Raw genomic sequence first — 19,214 nt, forward strand, 5'->3', positions numbered from 1 at the left:
TGCAGAAAGCAGAGGCGGGAGAAGTGCACTTGGACATAAATTGCTAATACCTCTTGCTTTGTGGAGAAGTACCACCCACCTGTTTTGTACAAGACTCGTCATGGAAGCTACAGAAAAATTTTTCACAAGTTAGTACGAGTGTAATCGCTACCAGGCCAGGCAGTTCTGTCCTTAGCTAGCTCTGCTACTGCCAGTCCCACCCAGTCCAACGTGGGTCAGGCAGGAGGCGGGGCATGCTCTGTATGCTCTTTATTCCCTCCCACCATCTTGTTGCTTGCTAAGATGATCTGCAGTTGGCCGGAGGGTCACCTTCTCGCATCTTCTCATATCATACCAGAGGTGACAGGCTGAGAAACACTGTATTAGGGGCTATGCTAAAGGGCATGTTTCAAAAGATGTTTTGAATTTTCAAGGAACAGGTATTAAAGATTTTGCTTCGCTCACCTTTTTCTTCAGTGCACTTGTGTACGACTCGCTATTGGCGAAATAAAGTGATGCATTAGCTTGAAATATTTTTATACCAGGACATTCTTTAACCTAAGGGAAAAAAAAATGGATGTTCACAGTTAGGTATTGCTTGCTCTAGAAGAAAAGCACCTGTATGGATGATCACAGGACATGGTGTTACTCATACATGCAGCCCAACAGCCAACCCTGGATGGCTATCGGTATGTATCAAAGATGGTCAGCACTGTTGTGAGCAAAGCCAGTTAGAAGATCAGTGTGTCCACCTTTCTAAGTGCCATACTGCACTGAATCAATGCCATGTGACACTTCTTCTGTTTATAATGAAGAAATGTACAGCCATAAAAAGGAATTTAGTATTCAGTTCTCTGATGTTGCTCTCTGCAGATGGTATTAACGCGAGGAAATCATGCAGATCTAGGAAGGCTTCCTTTTTGCCTCCCTATCTACAGGCATAACTTCCTTCTCTTTCTTTATTGTGTCCTCAGCTACCAAAACGAGAGCCTTTAGTTTTAGCCTTTAGGAATCTTTGGTTTTAAACACACCTTTTCATAGATCTTAATATCACGTCTTTCCTTTACTTTAAATGAAGCGATCTCTGAGCAGCCTGCACTCTGACATTTTACATGAAAATGATCTGAGCAGCAGCAGAGATACAGCCTGCCATACGCTACCAGCCCCATCTTTGTACAGGAGTAGGAAATGCAAACTGCATTCAGTATAACAAAAGCTGAGTTTCCTCTTCTTTGTTTAGAGCTATAAACATGCCCGCATAAACTTTTGCTTCGTATAATATTCAAAGCAGCACTGTTGGTGAGAGAATGCTTTCAGATTACAGCATGGTTTTTTCACGTATTTTTTTTACAGACTGGCTCCTGAGTAAAGGGGTTTGTAATCTTCATAGCAGCATCTCTGAGAACATGACAGAGTGTGCAGGAAATCATAGCTGCTGTTTGCCAATAAATGCAGCATGGTTAAATCCATTATATTCACAAAATATACTGCCATCACCGACTTTTGGTTGAACAAAATTGCATTTATAAGAAGCTGAATGCATGGCAAGCAATTGTGTCACCAATCATGTTTAATCGTCAGGGCATGGGTGGAGGCAGGGAGATGCTGTTGTGAACAGCTTGTGCAATGCTAAAGAACACAACCATTTGGGTCCTGCTATCTGCACGTTTCATTTAATACTGCCACACAACTAAAGCAGGTGGTCTTGTATACATTTGACTACACAGCAGGTTTAGCAGAGGTATTTCTGTAAGTCTTACCACTTTGTACTAGCTAGTACCATGTAACTAGTACAAAGGCTTCTTTTGATCACCTCCTGGTTAAATGTACACACAGGACCAAAAGCTAGCACGTTGAACAGTACGGCTTTTACTAGTAACATTAAATTTATTTTCTTCTCCCAAGCATAACACAGGTGCATGCTGAACAGACAGCTCTAAATATGCAGTGTGGTGGGGTTAAGCAGCCAATTGCCACCGTTATCTTTGTTCCAATGCATAGAACTGTTCAAGGCAGAAGAATACACTCCTACCTCTTCATACTCTTCCACATCACAGTAGATATCTGTGTCAGGAATCTGACCGAGGATTCTGTATTGAGGTCTGGAGAGAAATAGAAACAACTGTTTCAGTATTATCACTCATAAACTGGAGAAGTGAGTGCTTAATACAGGTTGAAATTTATTTTAAATAGTTGTTCTGTTTGCTACAGGTTTATCTAAGCATGGTCAAATGCAGCGGGCAGCTTGGGGAAGGCACATAACTGAGGGGCCATCTGGTGACGAGTCAAGTTTGCTTCTGTCAATGCAGAAACAATTTGGAAACTTAGCACCGTGATGTTGTCATTTGCTGAAAAGCATGGACCTGCAAAGTTACAGAGTAAATTTTCTTTGGTGTAAACTGGTGCGACTCCATTGACCATCTTATAAATACGGCAGCTCACACTGGCACAAACCGTGCTTCAATTTCAAAAAGCCATTCTGCTCCTGGGACAAGCGTGCCTGAGAAGCTGAACATCCCCAACTCAGAGGCCGTATGACAGCAAAATACATCACTGCTCTGGTTAAAAGGACCAAGCCATACACAGCTGGCAGAAGAATACTCTTATTTAGGCAGAATGGAAATTTCACAGTGTGGTTTCATTCCGATGGGGATGGAAACCAACACTTTTGTAGATTTTCTATCTAGATATCCAAAGCATTGAGCCTAGAAGCCTCATGTAACAGGTGAAATCCTATCCACACATGCAAGAAATCATTCTGCTCTAGATCCGGAAAGCTTCACAGTAGAAGTTTTGATTTGGGAGCAAGAAGTGACTTGAAAAACCTGAAGGGTGGGGATGCTTTTCATGGTGAATTAGATCTTTCTTATAAAACACCTAAACATTTAGCTAGTGATAATCTGACAACTTCTTCTGTACTGAGACAGTGCACACAAAATGTAAACATTTAATGAACGTCTCTCGTCCAGCAGGCTTCAAGTTCTGAATTCCAGGCATTAAAGACAATGTAAATAAGATTAGGAAATCTAAAATTATCTCTTTATTATTGAAGTTGTGAGTCTCATGATTTCCAGAAATTTTGTTCTCAGAAAAACAGAATTTGAACCCCTGGATCAAGGGGGTTATGCCCTGCATGACCTACATTATGAAGCAGTTTCTATGCTGCATGCAGCTGAAGGGGGTGGAAAGGCCTACTGCTTATCTGCATTCCTTAAACAAACAAAAACCGCAGAGAAGACCAACAAACACTAATTTTATAAAGAAGAAATCTGACCTTTGTGTTCTGTAAATAACGGTTATCATTGCAAACGTTACTGCAGTAAGCAAACCATAGTCTAGTCCCAGGAAGAGAGAAGCCACAAAAGCTACCACCCAGATGGCCTAAAGGAAAGAAAAGCTCCGAATTAATATGCATCCCTTTCTGTTGAAAGCAAACACAATAGCGTAAGCCAGACTGAAGCCTGTGCATCTCTTCTGTTCAGGACCAGGCTACAATGCAAGTCATCATGATAGCAGACTACAATTGCCTTAACCTTTGAGAAGGGCATAGATGCTCAAGATGCACTAACATAACGTCTGACAAATCATCCCTTATTAATTAACACCCTAAGTCCTGTTTTACAAGGAATGATGTGTTACTCTCAGACTCCCAACACTGTAGGATTAAAAAAAAAAAAAAGCAGGGCCTGCAAAAGTAGCTCTCCTTTACTGCCATCTTTTTCTGAGCAGTAGGACTGGCCATGTTGCAAACCCTGGTATTTTGCAGCGTGAACTGTCAGCTGTATGTATAAAATACACACAGAAGGATGGCCCTAAGAACTCCAGAACAACTCTCTCTGTTCCTCCGGAGGAGACAAACTGTTGCATGGAAGGGAATCAGGAAAAAGTCAGAGGAGCTTGCTATTGAAAAAGGGAGAACCGAATGCTTTACATGTGCTAAGTTGTGTGTGTCATACCATATAGAAAACTACCAGCTGCCTTTCTGAGCCAGAGGGACAGCTCCTCAGATTGTACAGAGCAGCTCAGCCAAAATGTGAACATTACTTCTTGAGATCATCATTTACTTCTGATAATCTCAAGGATCTAGTTCTCTGGTTGTCTGGAGTCTTGGAAATGATGATATATATGATGGCAAGTAACTCCTGAAGTTGCTTATCTGCTTCACATGGTCAAAGACTACCTATGTGTCTGTACGTTGTGGTCTCTGTCACGTTTCCGAGTTCCCCCAGAAGTAAGCACGGCAGTCTCAACAGCCACTGCTGCAAATTACGGATCTTCTTGCTTTGGGTCAACAACAAACATGCTGCCAGTTAATGCAGAAAACTACTTTGGACAGGTTTTTGGTTTGTCTTCAAAGATGACAAATACCTTCAAGTAGTTTCCTTTGTTAATCTATTTCAAATTCTTCTCAGGCATTCTCCACAGCATTCAGTACAGTTCCTATAGCAACACTGCACAAGCTTTGCTTTTAACGCAGCTAACTACTTCTGACCTGAGTTAAAGGTTGTTGAACGACAACAAAAACATTCTTGTCTGCAATGGATCACTGTCCTAGGGTACTTACAACTCAATGTCTTATGTTCTTCTGCAAAGCAACACCAAGCTGTAACTCCTCCATAAGTTTCTACCCTGTTTTAGAGGATAGGAAGAAGAGCAGCAGCACATTTAATACAGGAAAATATATGCACTGAGCTGTACATTACTCACCAGTTCGATCTTACTGGTTTTCCAGAAGTGTGCAATATCTCCAAACTGCTTAAACATTCCTTTCAGGTTCACCATTACAATTGCAGCTAGCACTGTCTAGGAATATTACACAAATGCTATTTTCAGAAGCAAAATAAAACAACTGCCAATAAGAACTTCAAAGCATCAAAAAAAAATTGCTTTCTGTGCTTTGTAAAACTGATACAAGTCTACTGAACAGATGGTCCATTTAAAAAACAACTTTTTGAGAAGTTCAGTGGAGATACACTTTTCCAGCAGCCACAGAAATGGCAAGCCAGATTCATCACAGCTTGATTTACTCTTTCCTTACAAGAGAAATCATATATTCCTGAGCTTCGTGCTATTGCCATTAAAGTAGCTAGACTATAATCTCAACTTCAAGTTTCTCTTCAATATCTTGCAACAATTCCTGTGACAGTCATGTAGGTGTAAACCAACATACTCTTATTAATAAATAAATGAAATGCATATTGTCCTGTGCATGACACGAGAACCAAGTTTATTTTTTAAATCAATATATATCTACACACAAAAACATATTTTTATACAAATAAGTAAAACTGCAGTAAAAGCAACTTGTCATGCTGAGCCATCATTCAGCCTCAACCCTTCCCAACTCATCTGTTATTTTCTTTTAATTTTTTAACCTCTTCCCAGAATTCTTATGCTGTAATCCAAGGGACATTATTTGAAGATACCAGTTTTGTGTTTCAGACAGAGTCTAGAATGGCCAATATTAAAAAGAATTACCAAAAGAAAGGGAAAAAAAAAAAGCATGCTGGATCCTTCAAAATATTTATTCATTGCTAGTTTAACTTATAGCAAAAACGTATACAAAATTTAAAGGTTTCTGGGTCAAGCCCTAACTGTATTTGCTTATTAATCATCCACCTCACTCTGTTTTAAGCAATACTAGCCGGCTTCTGTTCACTGACATGCCATGCCTAACAGGCAAAACTACATTACCTGTGGAAGTGGTTCAAAGAGGTATCCAATAGCCACAATTACCAACAGAACCATAATTGAAGAGAGTGCACCTGCAATCTGATCAAAAAAAAGCAAGAAATTACATCTAAGTACAAAGATGTGCCCCAGAAGGGCAGTATTACTGATCAGCTAACCACTCTTGTACTTTCCAAAGGGCTGGTTAGTCAAGCTTTCGATCCCTCCCACTCAATTTGTCCATTTCCCTTGTCATGCAGCTTTCTATCTTGGCCCAACCTGGATATGAAACAGGAGCAACTCCAGTTATTTCTTTTGGCCCCAGGCCAAGAATAGGGCAGTTTACTGAAGCTCCAGACTTTTTGCTTTGGAGGTCCAAAAAAAAAGCAAACTTTGGCTCAAAATTTGGGTTTACGTACCTGAGTTTTTCCACCAGTGCTTTCCTGAACAAGACTCCGAGACATTGAACAAGTGACTGAAAAGCTTTGGAAAAACGACCCCACAGAGTTGCATATTCCCAAGGCAATAAGTTCCTGTGTCAAACAACAGAGCAAAACACAAGGCAGTTATACCTAGCAACTGTACGAAGGTGGAGCTACCTATACATAATAACTACCACCTCTTATTTACAGTGCTTGCTAGCAACCTTATCATAGCTTACACTTGTGGTTCTCACACCAGGTAATGCACATTAAATCTTCTGTTAAATGAAGTATCTGATGAAGTGCTGGAGACATTTCTCATCCTTAAATGTTACTGTTTCAAGTCAGACTAAAAACTAAAGTGAACGATAGGATTGCTTGTTTTCAAGAATTTCTTCAACTCCAGGATAACTTGAATTTTAACACTAAAATTGAAACAAAAATGGTTTCTCATACAAATAATGTTGTCTGCTACAAATAATGTTTTGTTTCATTTAAACAAACACTTGGCATGCATTACATCCTGTGACAAGGAGTTCTATAGTTTAACATCCAGGTGATGTTAAACCATACCATCTGGAATCTTCTGAATAAAATAGATCTAGATACTTAACTCAGGAAGACACTGTATTTATCAAATGGGAACTCTATGCTTTGCTGTGAAAGAAAGTATAAGTAAAATAGCTGCCCATCAGGATAGTAGCCTAAGTATTGGCTGTCCCAACAATTAATATTCATGCACACATCCAACTTTAACAGAAGTTTCCCAAAACAAAGTTAGAAGTGAAATTGGTTATTAAAGCACAGCCAGAAGAGTTTAAAATCACTCCTGGCATTTAAATGTGTAGGCTGTCAAAAACCTGACCGGATTCCACAATGAAAGAAAACCTCTTTTGTCTATTATCCCCTTCTACTTTAATGGAGAAATAATGAAGGCAGTACTGAGAATCATCACTAGAAAAACTCGAATACTTTTACCTGATTCCCATCAATGGTGTAACCATGTTTAAGGGCAAAGATCTTGGCCATTGATACAGCCATCGAAAATCCAACTATTGCTATTGCTATTGCATCCACAAATATTGCTGGGATGAGCTGAATCTCAGGAACTGCTGGTGCTCTTAACCTTGGAGAATAAATAAAAGGTTACAAATTACTAGAATAAAATGTACATGCTATATGGAAAAGGTATAGGTTGGATAAGAATATCACCCCTACCCTTGAGGAATATTCCCTACAACATCCACTCCATATGATTCAGTCAGATTCATTCCAGCTGAAACTCCTGTGCCAATAATAACCTAAAAAACATAAACACATCATCATCTAGCAAAACATTCGAAGGACTAGTAACAGTTAGCTTATTATAAATACACATAAGGGACTGCATTTATTTGTCAGTTTTCCAAGAGCTAGGGAGTACAGAAGCAGATAAAAGAAGGAAGTTTCACAATTTTCCCTCCATCACCCTCAACTCACTGGTTTTATTTTTTTTTTTCGGAAACAGTTAACGTGCATGCTATGATATGAACTGAATCACTCAGATTCCCTTTGTTTGAGCCAGCCCAGCATGCGTTGGGAAACAGACACAGAAAAGCACGTACTAAGAAATTCAATGCAAGGACAAGTCAAGGGGGTCCGCACTGCCATATTTTCATGTGTGCAGCATGCACGTTATCTACAAAAATAACTGGTGCAGCAGCAATGAAAGCTGCAGGTATGAGATTGCTTTGCTATTGTCTTTCTATCAAATAACACTCTAGTACAACATCTCTGTCATCTCTCAACAGCATCCCCCTTCTCTGTTCCTTCTGTCAAGACTGCATTCATGCCTTCAGCTACTCCCTTCCTTGGCTGTGATTTTGTGCACGTTGTTTGAGAGCTCTGGTTACCTGAGAACTCATTTTTAAATCCAGCCACTTTTAAAGGTGAAAGATTATGTGAGGTGTGGGCTATTAAGATAGTCTGATACCTGACTGCAGCATTGATTTTGTTTTGAATGACTACACTAAAATACATGGGTAAAGCTGTTTCAGAAACAGAGAATGGAAGGTCAAGTACCAAGACCCACTGGTTCCTGCTTTTCTTTCTACCACGGCATTTTAAAAAGAAAGCAAGCCCTACAGAACCTCTGGACCCAGCATCCATAAGCATCTCCTTCAGGAGGGGATTCTGAGCTCTTGTACTCCATGCCACTCAGAAGCATGTCTTGCAGAGACTCATTCAGGTGCCAAAACTCCAGGGTAGAGCGGGTTTTACAGCAAATCTCCGCCTTCCCATTACCACAGGGGACTGTGGCTGTTTAACTGGGTTTTCAATTCCTCTTTGGGACTTCATGCCTAAAACTTGGGCACATCAGTGCCTAACCTCACGAGCACCAAAACATTAAAGTGGATCAAGCCTCAAACAAATCATGTTCAACAGGTTACCCTAAAGCCCAATAAGACCTGATAGAAAATGAAATCAGTTCTACAGCTTTAGAATAATTAAATAATTTAGCTAAAGAACTTCACAACCGACTTACCACAATTATCTCCATAGGAATAGGAACTGGGAGCTTTTTCTTATAGCGGAGATTGATTTCCTTGCCAATCAACAACAGGACAATGCACGTTAATCCAACAATCAGTGCAGCAACATTGGTCGTTGTTATTTTTGAAAACACAGCAACTATGCTCTGTAACACAATAGAAGTATCATAATTACTCCACGAAGATCGTATTTGTTTTATTAGAAAATGTGCCACAAAAGAAAAAATTATACACTGCTGTTTTTATTCTACATCTATAACCACAGCTAATCACTGCCTCACCAAAACCCCCATTGTTCCAATAAAATACAGAAGTTCAGAGTATCTCAATGAGGGAGATATACTTGCAATCATTTATAATATCAGTCTTCCTCAAATGGGGTAAAAATGTGAAGAAAAAGCTCTATCATGGGGAAAAACTCTAAACTAAACCACATCTCATGCTCAGCATTTTCACACATATTTCATACTGGCAGCTACCTGAAAGCAATAAATACCAACCTTTTCTAATACCTTCAAATATTCGCTGGCAAGTCACATCTACTTAGAGCTGCATAAACCATTCTAAAGCGATAAAGCTGCTGATACAATCATTGAGGTTACCATAGTAATATGATGAAATAACGATGACCTTGCAACACTGCTGAACTGGCCATTATTACAAATATCTTTCAGTTGGAAAACATTATTAGAAAGGGCGTTAGGAAAGGAAGCTTCCTGGAATGCACAAGTTGCTAGAGGGTGATTCCTCTACCCATTACTCCTCCTTCTTCCACTGCATTTTAAGAAATGAAATAAAAGACCTCTGGAGAGGTCTCTGAAAAAAAAGAATGAAGAAAAATGTCGCTGAAAAAAGACAGATGGAAAATTACAGCAACTATCAGAATATTATCAAGGTCCTGGCAGTACATCTTGAAAGTATACTTTCCCTCCTATTTGTTTGGTAATTAGTATTTCTGTTTTCTGGATTAGTGAACTAACACCATATTAAGAAATACTCATTAGTGCCAAAATACTTTTTTTTTTTTTCCAGGAGGAAAAGGCTTAAATAATAGTTCATGACAATGTGGAATTTGCATATTTAGTAAAGGTAGCTACTTACATACACAACTGAGAGGGGTCCACTGTATCGGCTAGTCTTGACTCCGAGGAGATACTTTAACTGAGAAGTGAAGACATGAACTGCAGCTGCAGTAGTAAATCCTCGCACCAGAGGCTCTGTTAAATAGATGGCTACAAACCCAAATCGAAGGAGACCTAAACATAACTAATGAAGAAGAGAAATAGTAACAGTGTGAGTCTTACTGTAGCCTGAACGTCATTGCTACATAGCAGACAGACTACGGGACACCTCTTCTTACCCCAGTGCCCAGCCAGATCAGGCAGACCTGAACTTGGCCCTTCCAAAGCTACAGGTCAGTAAGCAGCCATCAACACACCAAACCTTCCACGCCACTGGCAGGTGCCACGTGGAATACATGTAGACGTGTATTTGGATGCATTTAGGGACATATCAGAGAACACCAGGTAGAGTTTTTCTGACAGGACAGAAAAAAATGAAAGGGGAGGTCCTGTTTTTCACTCTCAAGCCATGATGCCCTGACACAGACTTGCCTCCAGGGTATCCCCCCACAAACCACTCCTCCTACGTGGCTGCCAAGAAGCAGCCTGCATTCTGCACAGCACACTGCTAAAGTGTCAGTTGAAAGGGGACCCACTAGGACCCAGTGCCCCTTGCAGCTTCAAGGCTGGCAGCAGCAGCTGAACATGCCCTCTTAGAGCAAACTGCAAGCACGTACCTGGATAATTCCTGAAAGAAGTGCGAGAGTCACAGCCACCTGCACCCGCTTGAAATCCCTGTCGCTGTAATATTCGGAGGCATACGTAGTGTTCGTTGAGTTATAGCCCACAGAAATCACCTCATCAGGCACTTGTCTAACGGCAACCCCGCCAACCATCATACTGATCACAGCAAAAGTGCCTGGAATCAAAGGGAGAAGAAAACAATTGGTTAGAATCCTGGCACTTTTTAGGAACACTCCTAGGCTTCCTAATAAAGACCTGCATAGATCTGCGTAATTAAATAATAATAGTTTTCTACATAAATATTGTAGTTTTCAGTCCCAATGTCTTCTCCAGTACTCAACAACATTAAAGCTACTTAGATGTTGAACACAGACCTCTAAAGTAAGTAAATACCATATTTTTTTAATTTCAGTTTCTGTTATGCAAATTAGACTCGTGGCCACACAGAGAGTTGACTACAGAGAGGAAATTATAGTTCAGGAGTTCACAGTGCACATTTCTAGATCTAATCTGAAAAAAATGCTCTTCTATTCTTTCTTAAGTAGGATGGATAAATTAACAGCTAAACCCACAAATGTGTCAAGCATTAACAATGCATCTCTTATTCACTTAAATGTGACTTTATGGAAAACAGCCACACTTTCTATTTATCCACCTTTATTTTTTACAGTTTTATTAGACGTGCACACAGAATTTCAATTCTCTATATAGACATACCTATTGATATGTGCTTGGAGGTCCCAAAAAAAGTATACAGAAAGACAGGATAAAATGAAGAATAAAGGCCGAACACTGGGGGAACGGCTGCCAGCAAAGCATAGGCTAAACCTAGAAAACAGATACAAATATGTACATTAGGCAAACAACAGAAAAAAAACATTTGAAGTGTAAGGATTTAAGCCTTCTAAAATTGAATTAATCTAATATGAACATTGGTGATACATCACAGGTTTGGAAGGTAAGGCTTGCAGGAAATATTCGTAAATATGTATAATAATGTAGGACAGCGCCCAGAAATCTGAGCGGTTTAATTCAGGAAACCACAAGTCTAAAATCATAGGTGTTGCAGATGTGTGTGGGCGTGTTTGTGTGTGCATGTGCACAGTTGTGCACTCACTGTTTTGCCTCTGTAGCTGGAAGCACTTCATAATGGCCAACAAACACTTTTGATTGCTTTTGTTCTGATCTGTCAAAAAAATAATAAACTAGCCCCCGCTGCCCCAAACCTGAAACACCATAACCAGCAGAACGTTTGGTTTTTCTCCTCCTTTTTAATCAGACATAACCTTCATGGCAACCTATGACTGATTAAACACTTCCTCTTTCTCCCCTCATCCCAGAATGAGTGGGATTACCTAAAAGTTTGCAGTTCCACAAAACATGCTCTGAAGTGTAAAACAAGCAGGGAAGCATTGCTTGTGCTCTGTAAGGACACTGAGCTTATACAGCCTGGGATTTCTCCCAGTGTATTCAGTAAATTAAGTCCTTTTTGTTGTTTAGACATGCCAAGCCCCATGCAATGGAAGTGTGATCCACACCATTCCCATTTGTTGGTGGAGCTGGCAAGCATGGGGATGAAGCTGTGGGAGAAGAGTACTGAGGAACACCTCTCCCAGCGCTCTCCCTCAACGGGACTGAACGGGTGCTTGCCATGGGACTGGGCTCACTGGTAAACCACGTGCATCCCATGATACAGGGTGTAACTGTCCTGAGCAGCTGCAGCCCGTGGAGGAGCCCCTGGTGGAGCAGGTGGATGTGGCCTGGAGGAGGCTGCGGCCCACGGAGAGCCCCCGCAGGAGCAGGCCCCGGGCAGGAGCTGCAGCCCGTGGAGAGGAGCCCACGCAGGAGCAGGGGGCCTGGGGGGAGCTGCCGCCCGTGGGGGACCCGTGCTGGAGCAGTTTGCTCCTGGGGGATGGACCCCGTGGTACGGAGCCACGTGGGAGCAGTTGTTGAAGAGCTGCAGCCTGTGGGCAGCCCCCGCAGGATCAGCTTGGGAAGGACGGCATCCCGTGGGAAGGACCCCACATGGAGCAGGGGCAGAGTGACCAAGGAGTGGTGGCGATGAAGTGCTATAGACTGACCACAACCCCCATTCCGTGTTCCCCTGCGCCACTTGGGGGGAAGAGGTGGAAGAGGGTGGACGGGGAGAAAATGTTTTTAGTGTGTTTTCTTTGTTTCTCACTTTCCTAGCTTGTCAGTAATAGGCAATACATTTCTCTAAACTCCCTATGCTGAGTCTGGTTTTGCCCATGACAATATTGTTAAGTGATCTCCCCATCCTTATCTCAACCTTTGAACCCTTTTTATTGTATTTTCTTCCCCTTTCCCTTTGAGGAGGGGGAGCGATAGAGCAGTTGTGGTGGAGCTCGGCTGGCCAGCTGGGTAAAACCACCACATTCACCCCCAAAGGAGAGCCAGTGATACTCTAAAATGCTTCTCCCTGTTAATTTATTTTTAAGTTGAGAGACAAGGCATTAGGTTTATCCTGAAAGCACAAGCTTGGAAATGATCTTCTGTGTTATCCAAGTTCTCTTGTGCTGTGTAATAGCTCATGGGGTCTTGCTCCTGTCTTAAACAACATTTGAGACCTAACCTAGCCAAGAATTCCTATTCCTAACAGGACTGGACTGGCGATGGTGTTATTCTCTTGCAGCAACGTGCTTTTGATCAAGCACTTCTGAAGCTCATCCCACATACATCCTTTGTCCCAGGGGCTATCTCATGCCAAGAGCACCAGCGGAACACCCCGTACCATAACATCCCGGCCTTTAATATTGTGATGAACTTACTAGGAAAAGTGACTAGAACTGAAAGCTAGTGGTGTCAGTCCAGGAGGGTGGGTCAATGTGAAGTTACCGATTTGAGTACCCTTTTAGTCCCTTTCCTTTTCATTTGTACTGGCATTTTTTAAACGCTGTCAGTGTCAAGGAAATGAAGAGATATTGACATGACAGGAGCTCACTGCTCAAACACCTGGTAATTGTAGTTCCTTCTGGAATGATTCCCAGGCTTCTTTGACCTCATGCTTGCTATAATTACATCCATTCCAGAAAAATAAAAGTTCAACTTAAGTCTTTTCAGAAAGGGAAAGATCAGAAGCAGTTCAAGGGTATGCCTGCAATCACCGGAGGGAAGAATAATGTTTAGTTTAAAACAAAGTCACAAAATTAAGTATAAAGTTCACTCCTGACCACTTTTAGTGCCCTTATCTGGTCATCACGTAAACGGTGTCTTGGTATACAACTGGTGATGTTTGTGCCCAGTGCACAACAGATTTATCTAACAGTTAACCACATAACTTACCAGTTTAAGATAAGTTAAATTGATGTTAATGTTTGTGTAAGAAAAAACATCCTTAATTATAAAAGAATTATAAATCTGGGAAGCTGCAGAAATAAAAAGGTCAATTGCACTGTTAGAATACTCCATTCCTTTAATGGGTCACCCCCTATCAAAATCTAGGTTTCTCAGATTTATAGATTCATTCTTCAGGCCTGATTCAGCCTAAAAAACAATGAATGAGGTGGAAATATGAAATAAGCCAAAACACAAGTAAACTTATGTATGTGTAATTACCCTCAGCATGAGGATCCCACTGGGACTGGGCTCTGTACAAAACCAAGGATTCTTTCCAATCCAAGACCTCCCAGGGAAATCTACTGGGACTGTAGCAGTTGTCATGAAGCTGCCATTCCCAGAGAAATGATGGCACCCCATAACAGCACTGCAATAAAAATACTGTCACTTTTCAACGCCGTAGCAGTTCTGAAATTGCTGACAGTAAAGTGTCAGGCTAAATAAAAGGCTTCACACCAGTCACCAAGAACTGAACAGAGCAGTGAAAACAGGTTCTCTCTTCATCTTCTATAGAGTCTGCTGTTGCTTCAGAGCCTGGCTCCACTAGGTGTAAAGCTTCCAACTAAATTCATAGAAATTCCACAGATTTGCATTGTTGTTACACAAGCTACTCTTGATTTATTTCCACCATGCAAATCGTTGCCCACCACTATGTTACAGCTTAAACCGGTGGCTTCTATCCTTAAAATAAAAAGAGGGATCAGTCTCTGGTTTCTTGAGCATTCTTCTGACTGATTTCAGTTTGGTTCCTCTGCAACGGCTGCTCCCCTGAGGATTATCGTGCTGGAACTATCGTTGAAATACTAGGTCTGTTATGTCTATTAGATACTGCTACCCTCTGCAGGGAATTTGCAACAATTTTCACAATGAGATCAGAAGATAATTAGGAGCACTAAGCAAATGTTTAAACATGCATTTAAACTGAAAAGTTTTTCTGTCATTAAGAACTGTGAGTATTGATCAGAAAGGTAAGCTTCTTTCAGAGAGTTCACTGCATAATGCTGACTTTAAATTTGAGGGAATGCTCATTATGGGCTAGTCTGCAGGATGCTGTACTGACCTCCACAAACGCATCTGAAAGGCCCATATTATTTTCATGAACACGTGTTCAAGAAGCCAACCACTACCATAAAAGTATACACAGAAAATCAAAGAGGATGAATAAATGCAGGGAGATACCCACCTTGAGGAAGCTGCATAACTCCAGTGCTTATACCTGAGATAATGTCTCCTAATAAGTATTCCTTCACTGGGTAACGGGGAAGCCATTTTAAAATTGGTAAGAAACTGTAAAGATGAGACTTGGCTTTCTTAGAGGAACAACTGAAAAGACGAAGCAGAAAGAAAAAGTTAGGCAACAGTAGGTCAAAAAAAATGTATTTCATCCCTACGCAGGACAACAGCTCCGTGAAACACAGACTCAGATCCCTGATTACAGAGACTTCTGCACAAAGCTTAAGCACAAACAACTGTGACTCCAATTAAGTCAGTCCTTTATCACGTTGGCTGCTGCTCACAAACCTTATGGCTCTGGACAAGAGAATCACAGTCTTGTGAGGCTGAAGTTCAGAGGGAAGTGAAACTTCAAGTCCGTGAGCAACCGGACAGTCACCCAGTACTTGTGGCTGAGATGATTTCTCTAGTAACAATCCCAAGGATAACTTCCTTTCAGATAGTGCTTTCCCCTCATACATCTCAAAATACTTTACTGTGTTTCTTCCTATTTTTATTTACTGCCTCCGTGCTTTATGCTTTTTTATTGTAACTTGACATTTTTACACTTCTTTTTACTACTGTTTTATTAATGCTTTTTACTGTCATGTACTGACAGGCTAATTTTAAAGCTATTTGAGAACTAACCCTCCTTTACCCTGGAAGAAAAGGCACTGAAGTCAGCAACACTGATCCCTGTGTCTTTTAGCAGAGTTATTAACCTTTTGAAACCCTGACTCATGACAAATGAACAGAGCCAAGAAATATATATCTCTATTCAGCACTGCCATGCATCATACGTTGATTTCACTGTGGTAAGAAAGTTTAACCTTGGGCAAAAATATAACACGGGGAGTATATAAATGCTTCTCTGAGTAGGGGAACTGCAAGAGAACCGCAGAGATTCGTTAATATTTCCAAATACTCATGGAACTAAATGGCATAGTGAAGAAGCTTACTGCTACAAGTGAGAGAGGAACTAGAGTCACCCACACTTCATGTTTCAACATACTGAACTGCAGAAAGTCACAGCTCAGGAGGATTTTGTTCCATATATTTTAATTTGGGACAGATACGTTCTTTTGAGGTGGAATTAGGTGCCATGACCATTAGAACGGTCATTCCATTAATCAAAGCAAATCTCTAAATGTCAAATCATGGGAACAGGAATATTCAACAGACAAATAGGCGGAAATTGTTTGTTGTCTTGCAGAACAAGGTTCTGGCAAACAACTGTAAACTCTGCAAATGAAGCACTGATGAGTATAAAGCTAAGGAAAACTTAACTAGAAGAAGTTTCGCTCCATTCTCCCCTGGCGCCACAGAACAAGTTTCACAGTTAAAGACATTTTATGTTAAACCAGATGATACTTAGGTTCCACAACAGTTAGTTAAAAGCTACAGAGTACCTCTATTAAGTCCTTATTAAGCTAATAATAAGGACTTCTACACAGCTCTCACACACTTCCATTCTTCTTCTGTGAAACGCTCATGTGAAGCACAGATTTCATAGAATCATAGAATCAGAGAATGGCCTGGTTTGAAAAGGACCTTAAAGATCATCTAGTTTCAACCCCCCTGCTCTGGGCAGGGTTGCCAACCACTAGAGCAGGATTAATTTGGCCATAAGTATTTCCACGTAAAAAGAAGGACAGATATTTTCCCGGGTCTTATGAGTTCACATGTCACATGATTTGACTAATACTTCACATTCCTATGCTGCATATTTTCCTTTTCACTTTAATGAAGGCAATTCAACTAATTTACCCAACCGTTTTTAATATAGTTACATATCGCCATATAAAAACACATACATAACTTCATCATGGTCTCGCTGAAAATCAAAGCAGGGTTTTTATCTTTTAGGTTTCTTTGAAGGAATTACCAGCTATGTGCATGGATAAATTAAGAACCAGAATGGCTCTAACCAATAAAACAGAAGACACAAAACCCTACCGACAAGAGTGTGCAATCTTCTGCCTTAAAGTCTGAGGTGTTCTCCCCCGCCTGCGTAGCTGCCCTTGCAAGATCTCTTGGTTATATATTGGTCTCTCCACACAGTACTTCTGCGTTTGCTCAAGGCATGCTTCGTGTTCTTGAGTGTGTTCCATAGCTGATCTCACTGAGCAGGAGCCAAGGAAGAAGAGCTCTACAGTCTCCGCAGAAAAACCTGGTGGTAGACAAAAAGAGTTTGGTCGCCAAATGTCAGTTTTTGAACCTCTGATTTGACATTTCCTTTCAGTGTACTTTGACAAGCCAGGTACCAGATCTGTGAACGATGTCTAAAAGCACAGATTAGATGGTCTGTAACGGTAAGTAAATAAATTACACTCATGATCTTTACTATATGCAAGCCATTATGTTTGTGCTTCTCTTAGGTAAAGAAAGCTTTTGCTTTAATTACTTTGTAAATAATTGCAGAAACACAAAAATGGAAGGTTATATTCGTGCTTATCTGCTCCTTCCCTCCTCAGTTTCTAAAGGAAACGTCAGTATCGAAGGGAGATTGCTTTATTGCTGAGTTACTTCCTGCTCACCCACAAACTGCCACATCCATCTCCAAAAGGCAGAACTCCAACTTTACCAATAAGAAAGCCACTTCTTTTTTTCCAGGTAACCAGTTGCTTCCTGCTGCATCTATTCACCTGCCTTCTCTTCCCTGTTTCAGAGGCTTCTTTTACCAAACAACAAGTGTCTCAAGGATGTACGATTGCATACTTTAAAGAACTATTTCAATGCTTGTGCCACTTACCATTGTTCTCCGTCTCGCACACGCTAAACTGGGAGTCAGGAGACGTACATCATTTTAAAACCAGCCAGAAAGCACATAAGCATCTAGTGGTCTGTCTGACTCATTGCCAAAAACACCCTCACATGTCCAGGAGATGCTCTGTTAGTTTCCCCTGTGGTGGCTGCTTCTATAAATGGAGGGCAAGAAACATAACTCTGAATCGTAATTATACAAATTCTGAACTCTGAGTTATAATTCAGAGCTCTCCAGGACCCTTCTTCTCTCCAGGGCCATATTTCTGATCATTTGTTGCCCCATATAGAAGCAAAATGACAGGACCGCTCTATCATTAAGTAGAAATGGCCAGCACTACCTTTGATGGCAGAAAGTGAGTGCGCAAGACTACAGTGAAGCTTACCAAAAAGAGAATTTTCCAAATTGGCTCTAAAAGTAAAGGACAGATTTCAGTTAAATCCCTGTAACCCAGAAGCCGAAAAGGGAAGGCAGTGATCGCTGTAGGTGATGCGATGTATTACAACTCTGTAAGACTCAGTTTCTACAGCACACCCCGCTCTTTTCTGGGGGTTTTGTAGTTCTGGGTAGAGAGAAATTGTAGAGAACTCATCTGTGCCCTAAGACACCACTCTCCTTTCCTACTTACTTCATCTCCTCTCTTGATTCTTGCTGGGGAGAGTCTGACTCAGACTGACACAGGGTTTTTTTCAGGGGAAAAGCAGGAAGTAAATGTACTCTGAGATGTTTTTGCCACGCTGGGAATTAATTAATAAGGAGAAAATACATGCATTTTAATCCGAATCTTGCCACAATTACTCTAATCTGGATAAAGATGTTACTTACAGCTTGATCTCTTGAAATAATGGGAAACGGCCAAAATTCTTTGGGCTCAAGTCCAGCGAGGCACTTAAGCGCGTGTTTGCCTTGAACCAAGAGTTAACTTGGAGGTGCTTAGTTTTTCACTGTACATCAATACTTTCCCAGAAGGGGGTTACCACACAGAAATTAAACAAGTTACTACCTAAACACTCGGACGGAGCTAACCACGATTAACCAACGCTCTGATTCAGCAAATACAGGCTGCCCGGCAGCAAAATACCAATATTGCTCCCTAAGCCTTCAGTCTGACAAAGGTGCTGGAATTTTCCACCCAGGGCTCACTGTTCTCTAACTTCTAGAAGAGAGCCTAGCGCCTCTTCTAATTTAATTTGTAAGCAAGATTTTCCATAGACAGTCACAAAAGGATATTTTTACTGATATTTTAACTTTTCTTTATATCACATTCAAGATTTACTTCAGATATTATAGATGAAATAAGCTATCTAAAACAGTAGCACATCAAAGGCGTTATCAGAGCTTGTTAGCTTTGCACTAATGAAATGAATTTTAAGCTTCTTTTCCATCTTTCCATAGTTTCAAGTTATTAAGAAGCCTGCATGACATTTTGTGAATTTTGTGTTATTGTTTAGCAAATCGTAGCTCTTAATATTAC

The 19,214-nt window shown here is 40.8% G+C and overlaps 1 protein-coding gene across 2 annotated transcripts in view; it reads right to left on the bottom strand.

The window, feature by feature from the left end:
- Nucleotides 1–19,214, bottom strand: part of SLC26A5 (solute carrier family 26 member 5) — a 34,587-nt gene that overhangs the window by 4,131 nt on the left and 11,242 nt on the right. The window contains exons 3-16 of one of the 2 annotated variants that reach the window (XM_040544574.1): nucleotides 16,933–17,146; nucleotides 14,948–15,087; nucleotides 11,125–11,235; nucleotides 10,401–10,582; nucleotides 9,704–9,868; nucleotides 8,596–8,748; nucleotides 7,290–7,372; nucleotides 7,050–7,197; nucleotides 6,069–6,182; nucleotides 5,674–5,751; nucleotides 4,687–4,782; nucleotides 3,254–3,360; nucleotides 2,012–2,081; nucleotides 445–537 (exon numbers count right to left, since the gene is read on the bottom strand). In XM_040544574.1, coding sequence (XP_040400508.1) covers nucleotides 445–537; nucleotides 2,012–2,081; nucleotides 3,254–3,360; nucleotides 4,687–4,782; nucleotides 5,674–5,751; nucleotides 6,069–6,182; nucleotides 7,050–7,197; nucleotides 7,290–7,372; nucleotides 8,596–8,748; nucleotides 9,704–9,868; nucleotides 10,401–10,582; nucleotides 11,125–11,235; nucleotides 14,948–15,087; nucleotides 16,933–17,087 — 1,695 coding nt within the window. In that variant the 5' untranslated portion in view covers nucleotides 17,088–17,146. Of the gene's footprint in view, nucleotides 1–444; nucleotides 538–2,011; nucleotides 2,082–3,253; nucleotides 3,361–4,686; nucleotides 4,783–5,673; nucleotides 5,752–6,068; nucleotides 6,183–7,049; nucleotides 7,198–7,289; nucleotides 7,373–8,595; nucleotides 8,749–9,703; nucleotides 9,869–10,400; nucleotides 10,583–11,124; nucleotides 11,236–14,947; nucleotides 15,088–16,932; nucleotides 17,147–19,214 lie in introns of those variants that run through there. The other variant, XR_005816194.1, reaches the window with a different exon arrangement.

The sequence above is a fragment of the Cygnus olor genome, chromosome 1 (genome assembly GCF_009769625.2).
Source record: "Cygnus olor isolate bCygOlo1 chromosome 1, bCygOlo1.pri.v2, whole genome shotgun sequence".
Taxonomy (NCBI): Eukaryota; Metazoa; Chordata; class Aves; order Anseriformes; family Anatidae; genus Cygnus; species Cygnus olor.